Genomic DNA, 25,321 nt, shown 5'->3' on the forward strand with positions numbered 1-25,321 from the left:
ATAGAAAACTGTGTCTTGTCTTATCTTTTATGAGGGGAAAATACCAGAACGGTTATTATAGAGGCTTTAGCGAGCCTGAGCAAACGCATCCGCTGCAAGTTTAAAAAGGGGAATGTTACTCTGCTAAATTGTGAACTTGTTAACACAAGTTGGAAAGGCTATAATCAGACAATATATCCTCTCCTGCATCCCTGAACATCCCCACACTGGCCCCACCCACAGCTGGCTCAGAGCAGGTGCCCCGCCCCAGGTGCCCAATTGGCTTGCTCTGCCGCTGCCTGACACAGCTACTCCCCCCCCCCCCAATCTGTGCATGTTTTCCTTCCTCTCCGGACGTCCCCATAATTCTCTCTTCCTCCACATTCTCTCCACAGCCTACTGGACCGTGAGTGGCGTGAATGGACCGCTGGTTGTCCTGGACAATGTTAAGGTACGAGACCCTTGCCTTTCAAATGCCATTTGAGATAAATAAATGGATATGGTAGGGACACAGGTGGCGCTGTCGTCTAAACCACTGAGCCTCTTGGGCTTGCCGATCTGAAGGTCGGCGGTTCGAATCCCCGAAACAGGGTGAGCTCCGGTTGCTCTGTCCCAGCTCCTGCCAACCTAGCAGTTCAAAAGCACACCAGTGCAAGTAGATAATTAGGTACCGCCGTTGCGAGAAGCTAAACAGCGTTTCCGTGCGCTCTGGCACTTGTCACGGTATCCCGTAGCACCAGAAGCAGTTTAGTCATGTTGGCCACATGACCCAGAAAGCTGTCTGTGGACAAACGCCGGCTCCCCTGGCCCAAAAAGCGAAATGAGTGCCGCAACCCCATAGTCGCCTTTGACTGGATGTAACCGTCCAGGGGTCCTTTACCTTTTACCTTTATGGATATGATGAGAGAGGGGGGTGTGTGATTCATATTTATTAACCGCTTTACACAATGACTCAGTGCAACTTGCCATTGCTAAAACCAATTACGATAAGCACCATCAATAAAAACTTATTGATTAATGCATGGGGGGAACTTGCAGCAGCAACAACACACACACATGCACCTATACCAACAAAAGGAAAGTCCTACAGAGCTCACCCTCAAGAGGGTTGCAAATACTTACAAACCATAGAATTGTAGAGTTAAAGGGATCTCAAGATTCGTCTAGTCTAACCCCTGCAATGCTGTTGTCCTCTCTATATCGTTTTAGACACCTGCTGATAACTTTTAAATTATTACTTCAGCAAGCCTGCCCAGTCACATTGAGTTACTTATATTCCTTTAAAAAATTCTATTGATTTCTGTCTGAGTTTTCATCATAATAATTTTATGTATATTCATTTTTTATTTATTTTTCTTGTCGTTTTAAAAATACTTGTTTGTATCCAGACATCCTCTTTATTGCACATTCCTAATGATGGATTGGAACGCGGGTGGCGCTGTGGGTTAAACCACAGAGCCTAGGACTTGCCGATCAGAAGGTTGGTGGTTCAAATCCCCACGACGGGGTGAGCTCCCATTGCTCGGTCCCTGCTCCTGCCAACCTAGCAGTTCGAAAGGTTGAACTGCTAGGCAAACCAGAGCAGTGCACAGAAACGCCGTTTACCTTCCCGCTGGAGAGGTACCTATTTATCTACTTGCACTTTGACGTGCTTTCAAACTGCTAGGTTGGCAGGAGCAGGGACCAAGCAACGGGAGCTCACCCCGTCGTGGGGATTCGAACCACTGACCTTCTGATCGGCATATATTCAACAACAAATACCAGCGACAATTTGTTATTGACAAAGGACAGCTGGACATAGAAAGGGCCCCATCCTCATCAAACCTAAATCCAGCCCTGCGTGGCCCCTAAGTTACTACTGAAATCCGGCATCCTTTTAAACCGCAAGTGTTCAGATTTAATCTTTGTCCAGCTATGGATCACAGGTTTCCCCTCCAGAGGGCAATAATGTCATAACACCGAGAAAGCCTCGCAACACAACTAACAAAGCGGAATTGTGTGTGGACAGTGCAGTATAACCCCCCCCCACACACACAAATAATAATAATAATGATGATAATGATGATAATAATAATAATAATAATAATAATAATAATAATAATAATAATATATTATTTGTACCCCGCCCATCTGGCTGGGTTTCCCCAGCCACTCTGGGCGGCTTCCATAAAAACCAAAAATACACTAAAATATCACAGATTAAAAACTTCCCTGAACAGGGCTGCCTTAAGATGTCTTCTGAATGTCAGGTAGTTGTTTATCTCTTTGACATCTGGTGGGAGTGCGTTCCACAGGGCAGGCGCCACTACCGAGAAGGCCCTCTGCCTGGTTCCCTGTAGCTTTGCTTCTCGCAATGAGGGAACAGCCAGAAGGCCCTCGGCACTGGACCTCAGCGTCCGGGCAGAACGATGGAGGTGGAGATGCTCCTTCAGGTATACTGGACCGAGGCCGTTTAGGGCTTTAAAGGTCAACACCACCAACCCCTCATTGTTTAAAACCCTACTGGTGCTAAGCTCTGGGTGTATAGCTGCAGGGGCTTCCCTCAGAGCAGAATAATTTTCCACTGGGATAAAGTGGGAATCTAGCACTCTTGTCCCCCTCCCCACCAAAAAAGGAAGCCTGGTTTCTGTAGTGATCTCAGCCAGGTCTGTTGGACACAATCTGGGCTTTACCTGTATTTTAAGAAGGCAAAAAACCCCACATTGGTTTGAAAGACTGACCTCTAGTGACCAAAGACAGCCATGCCTCATCAAGGGAAGGAAAAGTTGCATTTTAATGGACCAACTGGCTATTCGATAAAGCTTAATTATTTGGGGGGGGGAGTAAAAAATGGGGGAATGTTGCATATTGATCATCATCACCATCAATTTGTATATTGCTTTTCCACGCTCAAAGCGGTTTGAAAAACTTGCATATAATTCGCAAACGGTTACAAGACATAAGAAATTTTAATTTTTTTGCAAACCGCTTTGAGGTTTTCTACAATCAAGCAGCACATAAATGTCATCAAATGGCTAATAATTAAATAATTTGTCATAAACAGCAGGCAAATGGAAACCTTCAATTATATGGGGTGGTTGCTGGAATCCAGACTTAGTTTGGGAGATGCACTATTTTTGCCTTTATTTTTGTCATCTTATTCTTAAGCCTTATTATGATTTATCCATAGACTGCTTAATGTTATTTTATAGTTATTCATACAGGATGTTTTCATTAGCCTGCTGTTTAAAGCTATTTAAGCAATGTTTGAATCGAAGCAGAGCCATCCTTCAGAATTCTCACCTCTCCAGTTTTTTGCAGTGCGTTTCTTCAGCTAAGCAACATGTACCATAATGTCTCTGCAGTGGTAAAGTGTGCATATCAACACACACATATTTCCAGAAATAACATGCAGAGGTGCATTATTTTAGGGTCAATTGCGCTGCAGAAATGTGCGTATTGGGGTGATTTTATGCAAAGATGTGTATGTTACGAGAAATTTGCACCAAAATGCTGCTGAATTTTCACGAGGATTTGTTTAAACAAAAATTCGCGGACGAATGTGGAAACCATAGAATCAGAGAATAGTAGAGTTAGAAGGGACCCCAAGGGCCAGCTAGCCCAACCCCCTGCAATGCAGGAATCTTTGGCCCAAAGTGGGGCTCAAACTCCCAACCCTGAGACTTATTAAGAGACTTCTGCTCTACCGAGTGAGCTATGCGAAGAGCCGAACGTAGAAATGGGGAAGAAACTGAGATAAATCAAAATCAATATAATTAAACCACCTTTATCTATCATGGGAGCCATTTCCATAGTTTAACAATGAGCTGTGTAAACAAGTAAATGAGCACATGCAGAGTCCTGATTTATTTCTTCATAATTACTTAAATAATTAATTCACGTCCCTTCACTGAAATGCCACAGGGCAGTTTACTACATAGTGACATAATAAGAGAAACACCATGCAAGCAGGTGTATTCAATTTAACTTAAAGCAGGTGCATTAAACTAATTTTAAGCTGAGTTGCTGTGCCTCGCCCTGGGATCATTTGGAATGAAGTGTGGACCAGAAATACATTAATAAATAGACACCCATAAAACACCCATAAAATGACACCCATAAAACACAGGAGAATTGAAACCGTTCTATAAATACATTCCATAATAAGCAGTGCATTGTTTTTAGTTTTTATTTTATTAATAACCCACTCTTCACCCGAGCAATTGAAAATACAACATTGAAAACAATTCTAAAAGCTTACAAGTACAAAAAAATTCAACTGCAAAAAATCACACCTAACAAGAATAGCAATCACAGCAGTCTGATAAAAATAACAGAAGTCCTCCCAGTTGCCTATTTTTCTGACTTTAATTCAAATTTGGGATTTCTCTGTCCAATGCTGACCTCGCTTTCATTTCAATCTTTTTGTTTTCTAATTCAGACATAGCTCCCCTCCCCTCCAACCCAGGCTTAACTGTTGTTGTTGTTTAGTCGTTTAGTCGTGTCCGCCTCTTCGTGACCCCCTGGACCAGAGCACGCCAGGCACTCCTATCTTCCACTGCCTCCCACAGTTTGGTCAAACTCATGTTGGTAGCTTCGAGAACACTGTCCCACCATCTTGTCCTCTGTCGTCCCCTTCTCCTTGTGCCCTCCATCTTTCCAACATCAGGGTCTTTTCCAGGGAGTCTTCTCTTCTCACGAGGTGGCCAAAGTCTTGGAGCCTCAGCTTCAGGATCCGTCCTTCCAGTGAGCACTCAGGGCTGATTTCCTTCCGAATGGAGAGGTTTGATCTTCTTGCAGTCCATGGGACTCTCAAGAGTCTCCTCCAGCACCAGAATTCAAAAGCATTGATTCTTCGGCGATCAGCCTTCTTTATGGTCCAGCTCTCACTTCCATACATCACTACAGTGGTACCTCGGGTTACATACAAACCCTGCCTGAACCCACTTCGAAATGTATCCAGATGGCCCCTATCCTCCAGAAACTCCTACCACTGCTCTGCCCACCACTCTCTCCACCACCTTGACCCAAGAAAGGGGCATTCATGTCCAGGTGGTCATGAAGAAGAAGGAGGAGGAGGAGGAGGAGGAGGAGGAGGAGAAAGAAGAAGTTGTTTTATTTATACCCCACCCTCCCCAGCCAAGACTGGGCTCAGGGCAGCCAACACCAAGTATAAAAACAATTGATTAAAATACAACTTAAAAACAAGATTAAAATACAACATTAAAATGCAGCCTCATTTCAATGGAAACTCAAATCAAAAACTTTTTGGGGATGAAAACGTCAAATCTTCACCAAGGCTAACTATCCAGACTGGTCCTACATGAGCCAGAAAAAAGCCAGAGAAGTCCCCAAATAGGAGTTCCATCACAGAAGGAGAAAGGAAAGAGGGGAAGGGGATCGATTCCAAGCCAAAAGCCAGGCAGAACAATTATTGTCAACCGTAGTTACATTATCGGCTAAAAATCTCTTTGGTCAAAAGAGCCCAGCCAGAGGGTTCCAAATGGTCAAGCATTTCCCTTCCACAGCAAGCCAGCTGCTTCTGCAAAGCCGGGCATGAATTGCTCCTTTCCTTTGTCCGCAGTGCCTGGGGTGCAAAGATAGATTTCCCCTGGCTATGGAGGTTCCACTGAGCCATCATAACTTCTATCCGTTCAGCCTGGACACTGAGATCCAGCGCTGAGGGCTTCTGGCGGTTCCCTTATTGTGAGAAGTGAGGTTACAGGGAACCAGACAGAGGGCCTTCTCGATAGTGGCGCCTGCCCTGTGGAACACCCTCCCATCAGATGTCAAGGAAATAAGCAGCTATCCTATCTTTAAAAGACACCTGAAGGCAGCCCTGTTTAGGGAGGTTTTTAATATTTAATACTGTATTGTTTTTAACACTTGATTGGGAGCCGCCCAGAGTGGCTGGGGAAACTCAACTAGATGAGCGGGGTATAAATAAATTATTATTATTATTATTATTATTATTATTATTATTATTATTATTATTATCCACTGGCAGCCGCCAAGGGTCGTAGTGGGTGGCAGGTGAGCAGGCTTACTTGGAAACAAGTTCCATTAAAATCAAAGGGGCTTACATCCCAACAAATCTGGTTAGTCCCCGAGTGAGGAACAGTAGGAATGTAGAAAGGACCTAATTTCTGGCACTCCCTGCCCAGTTGACAGGTCTCCAAGTGAGCTATGATATGGCCAATTAAAAAACCCACATTCCAAATTCAAGCAGGGAATGTGCTCTGGGATGAATTGAAGCTTTGTGGGGCCGTGCCCAGCACAATACACCGTTTCTATGCGGCCCTGTCGTCCTGATAGGTGCAGGAAGGGGGATTAATAAGATCAATTAAAGAGCCGGATCACAGAGGTTTTCCCCCTCCGTTGTAGTGGTTGGCAAGGCTTAAAGTCCAAAGTACAGGCTCAGCAGAAAAGGGGCATGTTTGGGAGGATGGAGGAGGGCAGAACGAGGCTAAACTTGGGGGTGTGAGTAGATGCCAAGAGTTAAGGCGCAGTCTGTGGGTGGCTAAAGCCCAAAAAAGCCTCCAAACCCCAGTGCACTATACCACTGAGTAACTGGTTTTAGGGGCAAAGTGTCACTAACTATCATCAATATTATATTTATTTTGCTGCTGTTGTTTAGTCGTGTCCGACTCTTCGTGACCCCCTGGGGGGCCCTCCTGTCTTCCACTGCCTCCCGCAGTTTGGTCAAATTCATGCTGGTAGCTTCGAGAACACTGTCCCACCATCTCGTCCTCTGTCGTCCCCTTCTCCTTGTGCCCTCCATCTTTCCCAACATCAGGGTCTTTTCCAGGGAGTCTTCTCTTATCATGAGGTGGCCAAAGTCTTGGAGCCTCAGCTTCAGGATCTGTCCTTCCAGTGAGCACTCAGGGCTGATTTCCTTAAGAATGGAGAGGTTGGATCTTCTTGCAGTCCATGGGACTCTCAAGAGTCTCCTCCAGCACCAGAATTCAAAAGCATTGATTCTTCAACGGTCAGCCTTCTTTACGGTCCAGCTCTCACTTCCATACATCACTACTGGGAAAACCATGGCTTTTGTTATATGGACCTTTGTCAGCCAGGTGATGTCTCTGCTTTTTAAGATGCTGTCTAGTTTATTTATTTATACCTTGCCTTTTCTCATGACAGGGACTCAAGGCACCTTACGCAAACTGAAACAGCATGGTATCGAAAAACTTACGAAAGATAATAGTGAAAGAGTAATTAAACTATGTAGAATGAAAACAGTATAAAAAATTATCTGTTAAAAAACAGCACAGCACTATTAAAAAGCCCTTTTCTTTTTTAAATACAAACAAGGAAATTGTCAGTTCCCCAAGGCCTGTTGGAATAAAATGGTCTTCACCTGCCGGAGGAAGGACAGCAAAGTAGGAGTCTGGCTGGCTTCTCTAGGGAAGGAAGTCCAATGTCTGGGAGCCACCACCAATAAGGCCCTGTCCGGCTTCCTCACCAGGTGTGCCTGTGAGGGGGGCGGGACCGAGAGCAAGGCCTCCCCTGAAGAGCTTAGAGCCCAGGCAGGTTGAGGCGGATGACGCGAATGTGGTCCTTCAGATAGCCTGGGCCAACGGGATGGTTTCCACCTTCATGGCTGGCTTGTGAGAGCCATGGGGTGAGGAGCCCTGACTACTCCTTGAGGGCGTCAGTGCATTTCTTTAAAATATTGCAACGTTTTTGTTCAAAGTATGCAGCCCTCCTATCATTCCGAAAGGCTTGCAACAACAACAACAAAATCCGTAACGTGATTAAAGTCAGTCTCCGTTAAAACATTGATCTGGAGCATGGGACAGCTCAGTTGGGAGAGCATGGGACTCGTAATATCAAGGTCGTGGGTTCGAGTCTCACGTTTGGCAAAAGATCACTGCTTTGCACGGGGTTGGACTAGATGATCCTCTTGGTCCCTTCCAAGTCTATGAAAAAGAGCTCCTGAGCTTGTTTGTGCCTTAAAATCACTAGAGGAGCCGCTGCTTCACATCTTCGTCCTTATTTCCTTCATCCTGCCTCGGCAGTCAGTCTATGCATAGTTAACCTACGGAACCTCCTCCCACATGAGGCAGTGATGACCAGTAACTTGGGTGGCTTTAAAAGAGGACCAGACAAATTCAAGGAAGAGGAGAGGGCTATCGATGGGCTAAGAGTCAGGATGGCTCTGCTCTGCTTCCACGGTTGGAAGAAGCAATGCTTCTGAATCCCAGTAGCTGGAAACCGCAGGAGGGGAGAGTCCTGCTCTTGCATTTGAATCCTGCTTGCAGGTTTCCTACAGGCATCTGTCTGGCCACTGTGAGAACAGGAGGCTGGACTAGGTGGGCCTGATCCTGCAGGCTCCTCCTATGGAAGCGTCATTTCGCTAGGACAGGCATAGGCAAACTAGGCCCTCCAGATGTTTTGGGACTACAAGTCCCATCATCCCTGACCACTGGTCCTGTTAGCTAGGGATGATGGGAGTTGTAGTCCCGAAACATCTGGAGGGCCTAGTTTGCCTATGCCTGTCCTAGCGAAATGACGCTTCCATAGGAGGAGCCTGCAGGATCAGGCCCACCTGGAGGGCCGAGTTTGCCTATGCCTGCACTAGTATGACCCTCCTGCTACCATCTTTGGCTCTTTCTGGCAGCCTCGTTGCTCCTGCCGTTCCTCTAACCCAGGGGTCCCCAAACTAAGGCCCAGAGGCCAGATAAGGCCCACGGGACTTGTTTATCCAGCCTGCGGCAACCCCCACCGCCCGCTGCCACCGCCCACTCTTACTGGGGCTGCGCTGCACGGCTGACCACATGCGGGTCAGAGGAGTACTGGAAACAGCTTGTGTGCATGTGCAAGCATTATTTGCGCATGCACAAGCGTTATTTCTGGTGCACATCTGGGTTACTTCCCGTGCACATGCGCACAAGCGATTTCCGGTGCTCTTCTGACCCGGAAGTGCGCCGGAAATAGCGTGTGCGCACGCGTATGGGCATGCGTTCCCCCGCCCTCCGGCCTGCCACGCGATCGGCGCTGGAGACACTGGCCCAAGGCGCAATAAGTTTGCTCACCCCTGCGCTAACCTGTTTTTTCAAAAAAAATATTGTTTTATTAACAATTTAAACAAAAGGTATTTTCCAAAAACATAAAAAATTCCTTCCAGTAGCACCTTAAAGACCAACTAAGTCAGTTCTTGGTATGAGCTTTCGTGTGCATGCACACTTCTGCCATGTTGACAGACCAACACGGCTACCTATCTGTAACTGTTCCAAAAACATGTCATCTTTGGTGTGTGTCCCCCATTTTCCTCCCTCCCCCCACCCTCCCATACAAACCCCACCCCCCAACTTCCCTCAGTTCCAATCTTTGGTTTCTCTGTAAATGCTGTTCTCTGCATGTTACAAAATTGTATAAAAAGTAATCTAACTGATTATTGTCAATGAAGAGTTTGTGAGTGTTTTTTCAAAACCTGCCAAGGAGTCCAATTCACTTTGTTGCGTCTTCAAATACTTTGTAAAGGGTTCCCATTCATCTTTGAAGTCACAGTTATCCTTGTCCCGTAGCTTATGTGTCAATTTTGCCAGCTCTGCATAGTCCATCAGTTTCTCTTGCCATGATTCTTTGATTGGAATTTCTTCCGTCTTCCATCCTTGTGCTGTTAGGACTCTCGCGGCCGTTGTCGCATACATGAAGATGTTTTCCAGCTTTTTTGGCAGGTCTTTCCCTACAATCCCTAACAAAAATGCTTCAGGTCTTTTAACAAATGTTAAGTGGAACATTTTCTTCAATTCATTATATATCATTTCCCAAATTTTTTTGATTACATTACAATCCCACCAGACCCCTGCTCTAACCTTTGCCTTCCTTCTCTCTCCTTGCAGTTTGCCCAGTATGCAGAGATTGTCAACTTCACCCTCCCGAACGGCACGCAGCGAAGCGGCCAAGTGCTGGAAGTGTCCGGCTCCAAAGCCATTATCCAGGTGGGTGAGACCGACTCTGTTGACCCCGTGTCTCAGTGGGACTCGATTTGAACCAGAGCCTCCAAGTGTCCCTATTTGCCAGGGATGTCCCTGATTTAGAGAAGCCGTCCCAGTTTCTGATTTGATCCCGGAATGTCCCACTTTTCCTTAGGACGCCCTTATTTTCATTGCAGGGGATGGAGTTATCCAACCCCCCGAGCCATCTGAAGGCAATCCTGTAGAGGGAAGGTTTTTTAAATGTTTAATGTTTTATTGTGTTTCTATATATGTCTGAGGGACGCGGGTGGCACTGTGGGTTAAACCACAGAGCCTAGGACTTGCCGATCGGAAGCTCAGCGGTTCGGATCCCCACAACAGGGTGAGCTCCCGTTGCTCGGTCCCTGCTCCTGCCAACCTAGCAGTTCGAAAGCATGTCAAAGTGCAAGTAGATAAATAGGTACCGCTCCAGCGGGAAGGTAAACGGCGTTTCCGTGTGCTGCTCTGGTTCACCAGAAGCGGCTTAGTCATGCTGGCCACATGACCCGGAAGCTGTACGCTGGCTCCCTCGGCCAATAAAGCGAGATGAGCGCTGCAACCCCAGAGTCGGCCACGACTCTACCGAATGGTCAGAGGTCCCTTTACCTTTACCTATATATGTCGGAAGCTACCCAGAGTGGCTGGGGCGACCCAGTCAGCTGTGTGGGGTATAAATAGGAAAATGATCATGGCGGAATAGGGCTTCCCTGTTTTCATCAGAGAAAGGTTGGAGGGTATAAGCCTGTCCCCTGCTTTCATTGCTCACCTTTGGGACATTTCGACAGAGCACAGCCATTGCTTTGCATTTGTACCCCACCTTTAAGAAGCGCAAGGTGCTGTACACAGAATCAGAGGACCATAGAACTGGAGAGTTGGAAGGGACCCTGAGGGACATCTAGTCCAACCCCCTGCAATGCAGGAATCTCAGCTACAGCATCCATGATAGAGGGCCACCCAACCTCTGCTTAAAAATATCCAAGGAAGGAGAGTTGAATTCTCCCACATCCTCATTTACTGTATTTTTTCACTCCATAAGACGCACTTTTTTCTTCCTAAAAAGTAAGGGGAAATGTCTGTGCATCTTATGGAGTGAATGTGTGGTCCCTGGAGCCAAATTACCCAGGGGAGAAAAGCAGATCATGCTTTTTTTTTTTTTTTTTTTAGAAAGAAGGAAGGGGGTGTTGAAACAAAGCCGCTGATCGTTTGCCGATCAGGAGGGAGATAAGGGATGCTAGAGATAAAGGAGGCTGCCTGGGAGGGGGGAGGTAAAGACAGCAAACTTGCAAGGAGAGGAGAGAGGAAGACTAAAGGAATGAGGAGAGAAATTAGAAGAAAAGGAGGAGCGAAAAATTGCTCCAGCTAATGAAAAGACACTAAGGCAAACAAGAGGGAAGGGGGTGTTGAAAGGAAACAGCTGATCGGCAAGCGATTGGGAGGGAGATAAGGGACTCTAGTGATAAAGGAGGCTGTCTGGGTGGGGGACGTAAAAGCCCATGGATCCTCAGGATTTTTGCATTGGGTCACCCCAAATTCACCATCAGATCACATAGCATGTCCATGGCTACAGCCTGCACCAAAAAAATCATGCATCTACTGTTGCGTGGGGCTGCAATGGTGCAAAAACATGGTTACAAAGCACAGGAATCTGCTTGGCCACTGTGAGGACAGGAGTCTGGACCTGATGGGTCCCTTTGGCCTGATTGACCAATGCTCTTATATTTTTATTTACAACTTTCCTTCTGCCAAAACCAATGCTGTTTTCTCCCTATCTGCTACGGCCGAGCCAACATAATTAATTATGTCATTTCAACACATTTGAGTGGCAGGGATACGTCAACAACAATGCAGAAAATAACGTAATTATTTACAGAACGTTTGAAGGCTCCAAAGAAAATCATGGCAGCGAAAGCTTCTTTTAGGAGGATGCAGATTGTGGCAGATTTAAACCATTTTGGGGGGAGGACAAAAATACAAAGATCCAGCACAGCTCCAAAGAGATAGTAGAAGTATCAGTTCATACAAAGATCCCCTTTACAAATAATAAAAGATGAATGAAAATAAAAGTATTTCCCCCATGAGCTCCATTATTGACAATAAGATTTAAATGAGCCACACGCAATATTCGTATAAGAAATAACATATACTTTTTAGTCTGTGGGATACCTTCTCAAAAAGCGCAATTTGCCGGAGTTTTGAATGCTATCCATCCAAATGGCGGCAGTTTTCTGTTTTCCTTTGGGACAGAATTCTTCCCCTTCCTTACTCCCTAGTAAAAGCAGACAGGGCAGCAGCCTTGGCCCTTTGCCTTTTCAGGATGCGGTTCGTTCTCTGCTTAAGACGTCTCTGCAGGAAAGAGAAGCTGATGCTTCATGTTGTTCTTGAAGTGCAAGCCAAAAGTCAAGGCTGAGACACCTGGGCAGGTGAGGAAGACCTGGAAGTACAAGGGCCATAAATACATAATGCGCTAGAGGGAAACTGACTTGAGACTCAGAGAAGCAAATCAAAGGCTGAGATTTCCGGGAGTCAAATCGAAAGCTCTAGCGCAGATAGAGAAACCAGGAAGCCAGAAAGGATGTTGGTGGGTGGGGAAGATTTCGGGCCACATCCCTTTCAGGGTAGCCTTCCGGGGGCCACATAGCCATTGTGTGTGGGGCCAGAGGGAACAGTGGGCAGGCCCTTTGTAAGGGAAGCCAAGTTTCTCCACAGAGGCGCACACACAGGACAGCGGGACATGGCCCAGGGTGTGTGGGGCGACTTTTGAACTGGGGCACTGGGGAGATTTCAAAAAACAGCAACCATTTTTTTTTTTTAAAAAAAAGTAGTTTCTCGTCTTCTGCCGGTTCCCTCATTGTGAGAAGTGAGGTTACAGGGAACCAGGCAGAGGGCCTTCTCGGTGGTGGCACCTGCCCTGTGGAACACCCTCCCATCAGATGTCAAGCAAATAAACAATTATCTGACTTTTAGAAGACATCTGAAGGCAGCCCTCTTTAGGGAAGTTTTTAATATTTATTGCTGTATTGTTTTTAACACTCGATTGGGACCTGCCCAGAGTGGCTGGGGAAACTCAGTTAGATGGGCGGGGTATAAATTATTATTATTATTATTATTATTATTATTATTATTATTATTATTATTATAGGTTGCTTTTCTCCTAGTCATTTGTACCTCTCATTCGGCTGCCTCAGCTCCACCCGTCTTTCCCTTTCTTACCCCAATCTTCCAGCCTGTGCCCGTCCCTCACAAGCACATCCCCTCCTATTCCTGAGAGGGTTGCCAACTATTTCGCCAGCAGTGCTGCCATGCCTCTAACAGAAGCCCGACCTGTGGAGACTTGGCTGATGAAGCTAGCTAGACCTCACTTGGAGACAACAGCTCTCCTTGCTAAATTCCCTCCACCATCTGGCTGTTGTTAAAGGCAGTGGCGCCCGTGAAAGAAAGGAAGGAAGGAAGGAAGGAAGGAAGGAAGGAAGGAAGGAAGGAAGGAAGGAAGAAAGAAAGAAAGAAAGAAAGAAAGAAAGAAAGAAAGAAAGAAAGAAAGAAAGAAGTTGGCAATCTCAACCCTGCAGGTTTTCTTCCAGCCAAATTGTCCTTCCACAGTGTCAATGTACAAGGACGGACCTTTCCCTCACCAGCACCCAGAATGTTTGTCCGCATTCCGTGACCTCACAGCAGCTCTATCCAGAGGACCAGATCATGAAAGGAGGGGACCCTCTCTAAGCACAGGACTTAGGCCCAGCAAGGCAGAGGGTCTTCTTCTCTCTGCTGGGAGGGGGCTGCCCAGTTTGCCCCTCCGTGCGGAGAAGCAGGTGCCTCCCCGGGGATGCTCGCCTCTCTAAACCCCCTGACCTTTTCTCGCCCTCTGGGATTGCGCAGAATGCCCTTTGCCGCCTGTCCTGCTCTGATGACCAACGCCTTGAGCCCAGTAGCCCTGTGGAGGCGAGGGACCCATGGGGTTGACCTGCGGGGGACCTCTGCTGGCGAGCGGCCAGACTTCAGCCCTCTAATGCCACGGAGACCTCTGCAGGGCCCTTCTAATCCTATTAGGGAGTCAGCCTCGCCGGCACCCCCTGCCCAGCCTTTGGCAGAAGCCGCTTAGGGAAAGCCTGATATACACGGAGCTGGGGTGGGGGGCTTATTCCACCCTTCCCAGCCCCCCAGCCCGCCCTGCCGCAACAGCTGGCCGACGTGTGAACATTCTTTCACAAGGGGCCACACAGATCTAATTAAAGCAGTGGTCCGGAGGTCACTGCCTTCAAACGATGTCAAATATTATTCCGATCAAAGGGAGCCTTTCGGGGGTCCCTTCAGAATGGATAGGGGAGGGGAAGGCATGCTGGACCCAATTAGAACATAGCTGTCAACGTTTTCCCTTTTTTAAGGAAATTCCCTTAAAAGACGCCTGCTTCTTGGGAGAAAAGAGATGACAAACCTAGACAGCATCTGAAAAAGCAGAGACATCACCTTGCCGACAAAGGTCCGTATAGTAAAAGCTATGGTTTTCCCAGTAGTGGTGTATGGAAGTGAGAACTGGACCATAAAGAAGGCTGGTCGCTGAAGAATTGATGCTTTTGGATTCTGGTGCTGGAGGAGACTCTGGAGAGTCCCATGGACTGCAAGAAGATCCAACCTCTCCATTCGGAAGGAAATCAGCCCTGAGTGGAAGGACAGATCATGAAGCTGAGGCTCCACCTCATGAGAAGAGAAGACTCCCTGGAAAAGACCCTGATGCTGGGAAAGATGGAGGGCATAAGGAGAAGGGGACGACAGAGGACGAGATGGCTGGACAGTGTTCTCGAAGAGCCCAGCATGAGTTTGACCAAACTATGTGAGGCAGTGGAAGACAGGAGGGCCTGGCATGCTCTGGTCCATGGGGTCATGAAGAGTCGGACACAACTAAATGACTAAACAACAAAAACCCTTATTCTGAATAGGATTCCTCGCAAGAAAAGGGAAAAGTGGGCAGCTATGAATTAGAAGAAGGTGCTTTTCCCTCCGGCTAACCGAGGCCTGCAATGGCCATGACAACAGCGCTGGGGACCTCCTTCCCTTGCAGTGGTTTTCCAAAAATGCCAAGTCAGAAGGGATGCTGGTGACGCGGGTCCCCCCCCCTCCGCCAAGGATGCCGGGAAGGATCCAGGCGGCACCAAGCAACTGAGGCCAGTTGCTCCAAACATAGCGCATCATGTGGGGGAGAGAGAGGAGGGCGCCTTGGGCCACCCAATGGGGTCTGCACACCTCAGTTTCCCTCTTTACGCAACCAACTGGGTGGGGGCTGTGGAGGCAAAAAGGGTGGGGGGAAACCAGGATGATTAAGGGTCTGGAAACCAAGCCTGATGAGGAATGGTTGAAGGAGCTGGGCGTGTTTAGCCTGGGAAAGAGGAGACTTGAGAGGAAATAATAATAATAATAATAATAATAATAATAATAATAATAATAATAATAATATATTTGTACCCTGCCCATCTGGCTGGGTTTCCCCAGCCACTCTGGGTGGCTTTCAACAAAATATTAAAATACAGTAATGCAGGTAGAACAATGGGGCTGGAGACGGTCCTTCAAGTATACTGGACCGAGGCCATTTAGGGCTTTAAAGGTCAACACCAATACTTTGAATTGTGCTCGGAAACGTACTGGGAGCCAATGTAGGTCTTTCAGGACCGGTGTTATGTGGTCTCTGTGGTCACTTCCAGTCACCAGTCTAGCTGGGCACATTCCGGATTAGTTGCAGTTTCCAGGTCACCTTCAAAGGTAGACCTCATGGCAGTAGTCCAAGCAGGAGATAAGTAGAGCATGCACCACTCTGGCAAGACAGTCTGCGGGTAGGTAGGGTCTCATCCTGCATACCAGATGGAGCTGGGTGACAGCTGCCCTGGACACAGAATTGACCAGCACGTCCATGGACAGCTGTGAGTCCAGAATAACTCCCAGGCTGCACACCTGGTCCTTCAGGGGCACAGTTACCCCATTCAGGACCGGGGTCCTTTGTCCAGTCTTGGAGGTAAAATACTTAGACATTGCTGCAGCCCTGATATTATTTACCCTTGTGTTCATGAAGCCATTTTGGTGCTGCTAGCACAGCGATTTCACTTCACCCCTGGAGGCAAACTCCATTGTCTTTCAAGACATCAAGGAGTGGAGTTGACCACAGTGAGAATATACACACACACACACATTTTTATTGTGTGTTTTTTTACATATCATTTCCAACAATCATACAGTGGTACCTTCAGGTTACATACGCTTCAGATTACAGACTCCGCTAACTCAGAAATAGTGCTTCAGGTTAAGAACTTTCTTCAGAATGAGAACAGAAATTGTGCTCCGGAGGCGCGGCAGCAGCAGGAGGCCCTATTAGCTAAAGTGGTGCTTCAGGTTAAGAACAGTTTCAGGTTAAGTACAGACCTCCGGAACGAATTAAGTACTTAACCTGAGGTACCACTGTATAACGTACCTTATTTTCTTATACAATGTTTTAGACTTCCATCAATACCTCTGATGATTTTTCGCTCTTATCACTTATTCTGCGTTTCTTAATTTCTCTATTACTCTTAATTATCATTAACTAATAATTCTCCTCATAATCTTTCTTGCAATATTTCAAATAATCCTCCTTACAAAACTTCTTACAGTCCTACTAGCGTAATCTATTCATTATAATTACTTTTCAAATAGTTCGTATATTTACTCATCTTCTAAGAATCTTTGATCCCGCAGGTTTCAATCCCTTCCTGTTAATTTACCTAGTTCTGCATAGTCCATCAATTTCATCCACCATTCTTCTTTTGTCGGTAATTCTTCTTGCTTCCATTTTTGTGCCAATAATGAGATTCCTAGGTTCTATGGGGAGTTTGGTAGGGTTGCCATATGTCCTCCTTTTCCAGGACACACCCTCCTTTTCGTATGGAGAGTCCATAGTTATAAGTAAAGGTAAAGGGACCCGTGACCATTAGGTCCAGTCATTTCCAACTCCGGGGTTGTGGCGCTCATCTCGCTTTACTGGCCGAGGGAGCCGGCGTATAGCTTCCAGGTCATGTGGCCAGCATGACTAACCCGCTTCTGGCGAACCAGAGCAGCGCACGGAAATGCCCTTTAGCTTCCCGCCGGAGAGGTACCTATTTATCTACTTGCACTTTGACATGCTTTCAAACTGCTAGGTGGACAGGAGCAGGGCCTGAGCAACGGGAGCTCACCCCGTTGGGGGGATTCGAACCGCTGACCTTCTGATCGGCCAGTCCTAGGCTCTGTGGTTTAACCCACAGCGCCACCAGCCTCCCATAGTTATAAGTAAAAGTCAGCAAATGTGTCCTCTTTTGCTCTTCAAAATATAGCAACCCTAGAGTTTGGGCACTGTGAAAACGGGCTGCTGGACTTGACAAAGCCACTGGCTGTTTTTATGTTCTTTGGCTTAAATGGGAGACTGAGACCCAGAGAGCCAAAGTCTCTGGGGAGGAGCCAAAGAGGCAATAAGAGAGATGCTTCCTTTTAATCTTGCTGGCGAAAATTCCTCCAAACGCAGATCGCCCAGCGCAAACCGCAGCCCCCTCTCCCTGCTCCCTTCCCATCTGGACCTGCCTGGCCTCATTTGCCGTTAATCCTCCCTAATTGCCCGTAATTGGGTCCTTGCCCTCTGGGGCCCTTGCCTTGCAGGTGTTCGAAGGAACATCTGGGATCGATGCGAGGAAGACGTCCTGCGAGTTCACGGGGGACATTCTCCGCACACCTGTTTCCGAGGACATGCTTGGTACGTAAAAAACGGGGGAATCGGGGAGGAGGAGGAATCCGTCTCGGGTAATGCGTTGTTACAGCTGCAAAGTGAAGTGTGAGCTAATCCCGTCGGGGGAGCGAAAAGGCCGCCAGAGGCTGCAGGAACAAAGGAAAGAGAAGGGAAAGGCCAAAGGGCAGCGGGAGATGGCCCTGGCTGCCATCGAAGGAGTTGAAGCAGGGAGAGGCTTTCAGGTGCTGGAGTGGGAGACAGGAACTGGCTCTGAGCCACAGGAGCCATGGGCATAGCCAGAATTTTTGTTGGGGGGGGGGCAGAACCTCAGTTTAATAATAATAATAATAATAATAATAATAATAATAATAATAATAAATTTTATTTATACCCCGCCCAGAGCCGGGCTCAGGGTGGCTAACACCAGTAAAATTACAGTAAAAACATAATAGGGTGGGAGAAACCAATTTAAAATACAGTGGTACCTCGGGTTACATACACTTCAGGTTACATATGCTTCAGGTTACAGACGCTTCAGGTTACACACTCCGCTAACCCAGAAATAGTGCTTCAGGTTAAGAACTTTGCTTCAGGATAAGAGCAGAAATCGGGCTCCGGTGGCGCAGCGGCAGCAGGAGGTCCCATTAGCTAAAGTGGTGCTTCAGGTTAAGAACAGTTTCAGATTAAGAACGGACGTCCGGAACGAATTAAGTACTTAACCCGAGGTACCACTGTACAGGTTAACATGCAATTTAAAATGCAGCCGCATTTTAAAAGTAGCCCATAGATCAAGACCATAAGGGGAGGGAAACAGAAGGGTCAGACTGAGTCCAAACCAAAGGCCAGGGGGAACAGCTCTGTCTTGCAGGCCCTGCGGAAAGATGTCAAGTCCTGCAGGGCCCTGGTCTCTTGTGACAGAGTGTTGGGGCCAATACTGAAAAAGCCCTGGCCCTAGCGAAGACCAAGCTAAGCACCTTGCAACTTGGGACCTCCAAAGTTTTGTTATTTGTGGACCTTAAAGTCCTCCGCGGGGCATACCAGGAGAGACGGTCCCGTAGGTACCTGGGTCCTAGGCCATATAGGGCTTTAAAGGGCAAAACCAGCACCTTGAACCTGACCCTGTACTCCACCGGGAGCCAGTGCAGTTGGTAAAGCACTGGATGAATGTGATCCCGTGGCGAGGACCCCGTAAGGAGTCTCGCCGCGGCATTCTGCACCCGCTGGAGTTTCTGGGTCAGCTTCAAGGGCAGCCCCGCATAGAGCGAGTTACAATAATCAAGCCTGCAATGTGTTTTTATTGATTTTTATTAATTTGGGAGACAGCTGCCCCTCCCTGCCCCCCCAGGAGTCATCTGGGGGTTCACTCCAGCAATGCTTGTTGGGGGGTGCTGAAGGGAGTTAGAATCATATAACTGTAGAACTGCAAGGGACCCTGGCGGTCATCTAGTCCAACCCCCTGCAATGCAGGAATTTCAGATAAGCATTGATGGCTTGGGAGTTGTCTAGGATTGCCATATTTCAAAAAGTGAAAATCCAGACCCAAAAGTTGTTTGGGGTTGCCAAAGCTGTGGAGCTTTTTAAAGTTTTGCCCAGAACTTTTGCAAAATCTAAAAAAAATAAAAAGAACTTTTGGATCTATTTTTAAGTAAATTCGCCAAAATCTACACTTCCGACATGGGTTGGCCTACACCCAGATTTTTCTGAACATTTCAGCGATTTCCACCCAGACACTGTTTCCAACAGCCGAATCCCGGTAATGTCTGGGAAATTTCGGACGTATGGCAACCCTAGAGTTGTCGTCCCAAACATGAAGAGGGCACCAGGTTGGCAAATGCTGGCCTAGGCACTGACCCTGGGATTAGGCTGGTCTGTCTCCTCCCTTGGGGTGGTGCTGAGGATTCAAGTAGTGGGAGAACTGGGAAGCTGAGTCCCTCCATCCTAAGCTCTGCTGTGCTATGGATCTGTCTTTTGATGCACCGAGTGGAAGATTATGAGGCATGGCGGCAGGGAGAGAGAGGGAGGGTGAATTCAGCAGGGCTGGGTTCCTGTGGGTCTTGCTAACGTTGTCAATGCTGCTTTGTGGATTATGAGTGCTGTAACGGTTTGTGAAGTTGGTAATAGGACTTTTCTTGCGGTTGTGCGGTTCAGCCTATTTTTTAAGCCATTTTGCAAAGTGTTTTATAGAAGGCGTTAGTTTTACTGATGGTTCGTAATTGTTTTACACGGTTCATGTTGCAGTTGTGATGTTCTGTTATATCTGGCCTTTGGTTTGGACTCGGTCTGACCCTTATGTTTCCCTCCCCTTATGGTCTTGATTTATCAGCTACTTTAAAATGAGGCTGCATTTTAAATTGCATTTTAACCTGTATTTTAAATTGGCGTTTGCTTGTTTTTTTCTCTCCCCCCCCCCCCGTCTCCCCCCTAATTATGTTTTAACTGTGATTTTATTGGTGTTAGCCGCCCTGAGCCTGGCTCTGGTTGGGGAGGGTGGGGTATAAATATTATTATTATTATTATTATTATTATTATTATTATTAAAATTAAAATTAATAATAATAATGCAATTTATTGTATGTAAGCCATATTGTATTCTGACTTATGTCAGTGAAAATTGGCATAGAAATATAATGAAGGAATGAACTGTGAAAAGGCTAGCTCCATCAGGCCTCAGGCACAGCCATCCCATCAGTTTCTCTTCTAATTTCATCACCTTTGCTGGAGGCCCAGCTGCATCGAGCACCTCCTTGCCTCTGGACTGTGCCAGCTGCCAATTATCGGAACAACTGGAGCCTGACTTTTGGTTTTCCTCTGCCATCCCAGTGCCCCTTTCCTTGTGTGTCGTGGCATGGCGTGCCATTCTATTTTTAAAAACAGATTGTAAGCCTGCAGGGTAAGGACTGCTGTGTTCAGATTGTATGGATGCTCTGAGAGCCTTTTTGGCTCAAGAGCTGGGTTCAAAAGCTCTAAATAAATAAATGAGGAGCGGAAGAAGAGCCTGAGAAAAAGCACCCAGCAGGATTGAACCCACGGCTCACCAGGGTTCACTGCAGCTGGCTGCGGGGTTCTACATCGCCAGCGTGTTTTCTGCAGCGAAGGTCTCCAGGGTGTGGGGCAGCTGTCCCCAACCCAGCATGGAGACGCCAGCATTCGAACCTGACACCTTCTGCATGCAAAGCCAATGCTCTTAGCATTGTACCATGGAGGAGGGTCACCCAGTGGGTATTATCCGCCCTTATGGCTAAAAACAGGAGGAGACCAGAGGCTACTGGGCCAAAAATGGGCCATGGCTGTCCCACTCCCAAGCTGCCACCTCCCTCCAACAACGGTTGTCCGGACATACCTTTTGGTAGGAGGGGGCAGGATCTTGGGTGGTCAAGCCCACCTGGACCAGGTGGGTCTTCTGCAAAGGCCGCCTGGTCCAGGTGGGCAGAGCAGGGGCTGGTCTGAGCACCCGAGTCAAGGTGAGCTTCAGCACACGGCCGCATCTCCTGCACCTATAATAATAATAATGATAATAATTCATTAGTTATACCCTGCCCATCTGGCTGGGCCTCTCCAGCCACTCTGGGCAGCTCACAACAGAATTAAAAGCACAATAGGACCTCAAACAGTAACAACTGGGCTGCCTTCAGATCTCTTCTAAAAGTCAGATAGTTGTTTATTTCCTTGACATCTGATGGGAAGGTGTTCCACAGGACGGGCGCCACCACCGAGAAGGCCCTCTGCCTTGTTCCCTGTAACCTCACTTCTCGCAGGGAGGGAACCGCCAGAAGGCCCTCGCTGCTGAACCTCAGTGTCTGAGCTGAATGATGGGGGCGGAGATGCTCCTTCAGGTATACTGGGCCAAAGCCATTCTGGGCTTTCAAGGTCAGCACCAACACTTTGAATGGAGCCAGTGTGGTGTAGTGGTTAAGAGCGGTAGTCTCGTAATCTGGGGAATCCGGGTTCGCGTCTCCGCTCCTCCACCTGCAGCTGCTGGGTGACCTTGGGCCAGTCACACTTCTTTGAGGTCTCTCAGCCTCACTCGCCTCACAGAGTGTTTATTGTGGGGGAGGAAGGGAAAGGAGAATGTTAGCCGCTTTGAGACTCCTTAAAGGGAGTGAAAGGCGGGATATCAAATCCAAACTCTTCTTCTTCTTCTTCTGCTCAGAAACATACTGGGAGCCAATGCCGGTATTTCAGGACCAGTGTCATATGGTCTTGGCGACCACTCCCAGTCACCACTCTAGCTGCCGCATTCCGGATTAGTTACAGTTTCCGGGTCACCTTCAAAGGTAGCCCCATGGAGAGCACATGGCAGTAGTCCAAGCAGGAGATAACCAGATCATGCACCACTCTGGTGAGACAGTCAGCGGGCAGGTATGGCCTCATCCTGCATACCAGATAGGGTTGGTAGACAGCCGCCCTGGACACAGAATTGACATGTGTCTCCATGGACAGCTGTGACCCCAAAATGACTCCCAGGCTTCACACCTGGTCCTTCAGGGGCACAGTTACCCCATTCAGGACCAGGGAGTCCCACACACCCGCCCGCCCCCTGTCCCCCCAAAAACAGTACTTCTGTCTTGTCAGGATTCAACCTCAATCTGTTAGTCACCATCCATCATCTTCCTCTGCCCCCCACCGACTCATTTCCTTAGGTGGCCAAATTAACCTTTTTGCCCAAAGATCTGTCTTGAACATCCGCCAGACCACCTCCTCTTTATAGATTGGCTATCGGCCACCGCAGGGGAGGAATCAATACAGCTGCATTCTCCCTCCCTGCCTCCCCCTCACCAGCGAGTCCCCCCCCCCAACACGCAACAACTTTCTTCCGGTCCTTTAAGAGGGACGGTAGAAAAGCACTGTCCTTGTCACAGCAAATGAAGATCAATGCCAAGATGGAAACGGGAGGAAGGAGATCAGAGGACCATGAAAGGCCAGTAAGTTTGGTATTCACCACGACGCATTCTATTTGTCTTAGACACACATCACTGAAGCACAAAAAAGAAAAGGAGAGGGGGGGCATAAGGGAGGAGAGAAAGAGCAGAGGGAAACCTTTGCTCAATCGAAGCACCTGCAGATGGAAAACAAGGCTGGTGTGTTGCGCTTGCAAGATCTGCAGCTTAGCCGCTCAGAGTGACACACACCATAGGTGCCAAATCCTTGGGGCCCTGGGTGCCCCAGCATCCGCAAAATTCCCCATGGAGGGGCCGGCCACAAATTTTGGTGCCAGGGCCATGCACGCTGCATGGCACCATGGTCCCGGGCACCCACAGTTGTGGGGCCAAGTTGACACTCCTTCCACACATATACCTCCCAGTCTCCTTTGAACGCTCTGCTCCTGAGGTTTGTTGTTGTTGAGTCATTTAGTCGTGTCCGACTCTTCATGACTCCATGGACCAGAGCACGCCAGGCACTCCAGTCTTCCACTGCCTCCTGCAGTTTGGTCAAACTCATGCTGGTAGCTTCGAGAACACTGTCCAAGCATCTCATCCTCTATCGTCCCCTTCTCCTTGTGCCCTCCATCTTTCCCAACATCAGGGAGTCTTCTATTCTCAGGAGGTGGCCAAAGTCTTGGAGCCTCAGCTTCAGGATCTGTCCTTCCAGTGAGCATTCAGGGCTGATTTACTTCAAAATGGAGAAGTTGGATCTTCTTAAAGTCCATGGGACTCTCAAGAGTCTCCTCCAGCACCTGAGGATTAGGTGAGAGCAAAAGCACAAGCCACACACACACACACACACACACACACACACCGCCAATCCTGACCAGGATGTGCCACCCCCAGCATGGCACTTCTGAAACGCAGTCAGCACCCTCTGCTGGTGGGGTAGAACTTGGCTGCTTTCTGCACAATCCTGTACAGGACTATCAGCTCACACACTGATTGATTGATTGATTGATTGATTGATTATTATTGATCCTGTTCATCAGGCTGTGTTGCCCCAGCCACTCTGGGTGGCTTACAACATATATAAAAACACAACAAAACATCAAACATTAAAAAACAGAATATCCTATACAGGCAACAAACCAACCAACCAATCAATCAATCAATAGAAACCAGTAATAACAATAACAACAAAAACAACAATAATAAACCATTTACAGTTATACCCAAATTATAATAACCGCCAACCCCAGCTAAACATTTAACCAACCCCAATCTGACAAATACAAAAGAGAGGAATCAAAATTAGAACCTTTTAATACATTGTAAAACATTTTAGCCAGTTGCCCCAACCCAAGAGTTGTTCCAGCGAGGTCCCTCTGGCCTCCCAGGAGCCTCTTTTAGCTGTTTATATTTATTTATTTATGTCCCCCCCTTTTCCCCTTTACTGAAGGCATCCTGCAGATAAAATAGAAACAACCAAAAACATAGGAGAAAAAGCACATTAAAAACAATTTAAGATTAATAGAATTAAAGATAGATGGATAGATGATGATAGATAGATAGATGATAGATGATGATAGATGATAGATAGATAGATAGATAGATAGATAGATAGATAGATAGATAGATGATAGATAGATAGATAGATAGATAGATAGATAGATAGATGATAGATAGATAGATAGATAGATAGATAGATAGATATAGATAGATAGAGATATAGATAGATAGAGATATAGATAGATAGAGATATAGATAGATAGATAGATAGATAGATAGATAGATAGATAGATAGATGATAGATAGATAAATAGATAGATGATAGATAGATAGATAGATAGATAGATAGATAGATAGATAGATAGATAGATGATAGATAGATATAGATAGATAGATAGATAGATAGATAGATAGATAGATAGATAGATGATAGATAGATAGATAGATAGATAGATAGATAGATAGATAGATAGATGATAGATAGATAGATAGATATAGATAGATATATATAGATAGATAGATATAGATAGAGATATAGATAGATAGAGATATAGATAGATAGATAGATAGATAGATAGATAGATAGATAGATAGATAGATGATAGATAGATAGATAGATAGATAGATAGATAGATAGATAGATGATAGATAGATATATATAGATAGATATAGATAGATAGATAGATATAGATAGAGATATAGATAGATAGAGATATAGATAGATAGAGATATAGATAGATAGATGATAGATAGATAGATAGATAGATAGATAGATAGATAGATAGATGATAGATAGATAGAGAGACAGATAGACAGACAGATAGTCAAGTACTTTATTATGGTCATAGACCAGCATACACAAGCACCTAATTAAGTAGCATAACAGAATGAATCTAAATGAATAATTATTAAATAAATAGGAGCAAGAACCAAACATAGATTTAAACATATACAGTGGTACCTCGGGTTAAGTACTTAATTCGTTCTGGAGGTCTGTTCTTAACCTGAAACTGTTCTTAACCTGAAGCACCACTTTAGCTAATGGGGCCTCCTGCTGCCGCTGCGCCGCTGGAGCACGATTTCTGTTCTCATCCTGAAGCAAAGTTCTTAACCTGAAGCACTATTTCTGGTAGCGGAGTCTGTAACCTGAAGGGTATGTAACCTAAAGCGTATGTAACCTGAGGTACCACTGTACATAAAATATTTAATTAAGCATAGATAATGGGTGCGTAAAAGTTTATAAGAAAAATTAAAAGATTGGTTAACAGAGCTATATGGGCTTGGCTTCAGAAGTGCAGATCTAACAATATGGG

General features: G+C 46.6%; 1 protein-coding gene across 1 annotated transcript in view; it reads left to right on the forward strand.

Moving 5' to 3' along the window:
* Nucleotides 1-25,321, forward strand: part of ATP6V1B1 (ATPase H+ transporting V1 subunit B1) — a 67,874-nt gene that overhangs the window by 21,565 nt on the left and 20,988 nt on the right. The window contains exons 2-4 of the mRNA XM_083757148.1: nucleotides 375-430; nucleotides 9,807-9,905; nucleotides 17,568-17,661. Of these exons, the coding sequence (XP_083613274.1) occupies nucleotides 375-430; nucleotides 9,807-9,905; nucleotides 17,568-17,661 (249 nt within the window). The remainder of the gene's footprint in view (nucleotides 1-374; nucleotides 431-9,806; nucleotides 9,906-17,567; nucleotides 17,662-25,321) is intronic.

The sequence above is a fragment of the Podarcis gaigeae genome, assembly GCF_964106915.1.
Source record: "Podarcis gaigeae genome assembly, chromosome: 9".
Lineage (NCBI taxonomy): Eukaryota > Metazoa > Chordata > Lepidosauria > Squamata > Lacertidae > Podarcis > Podarcis gaigeae.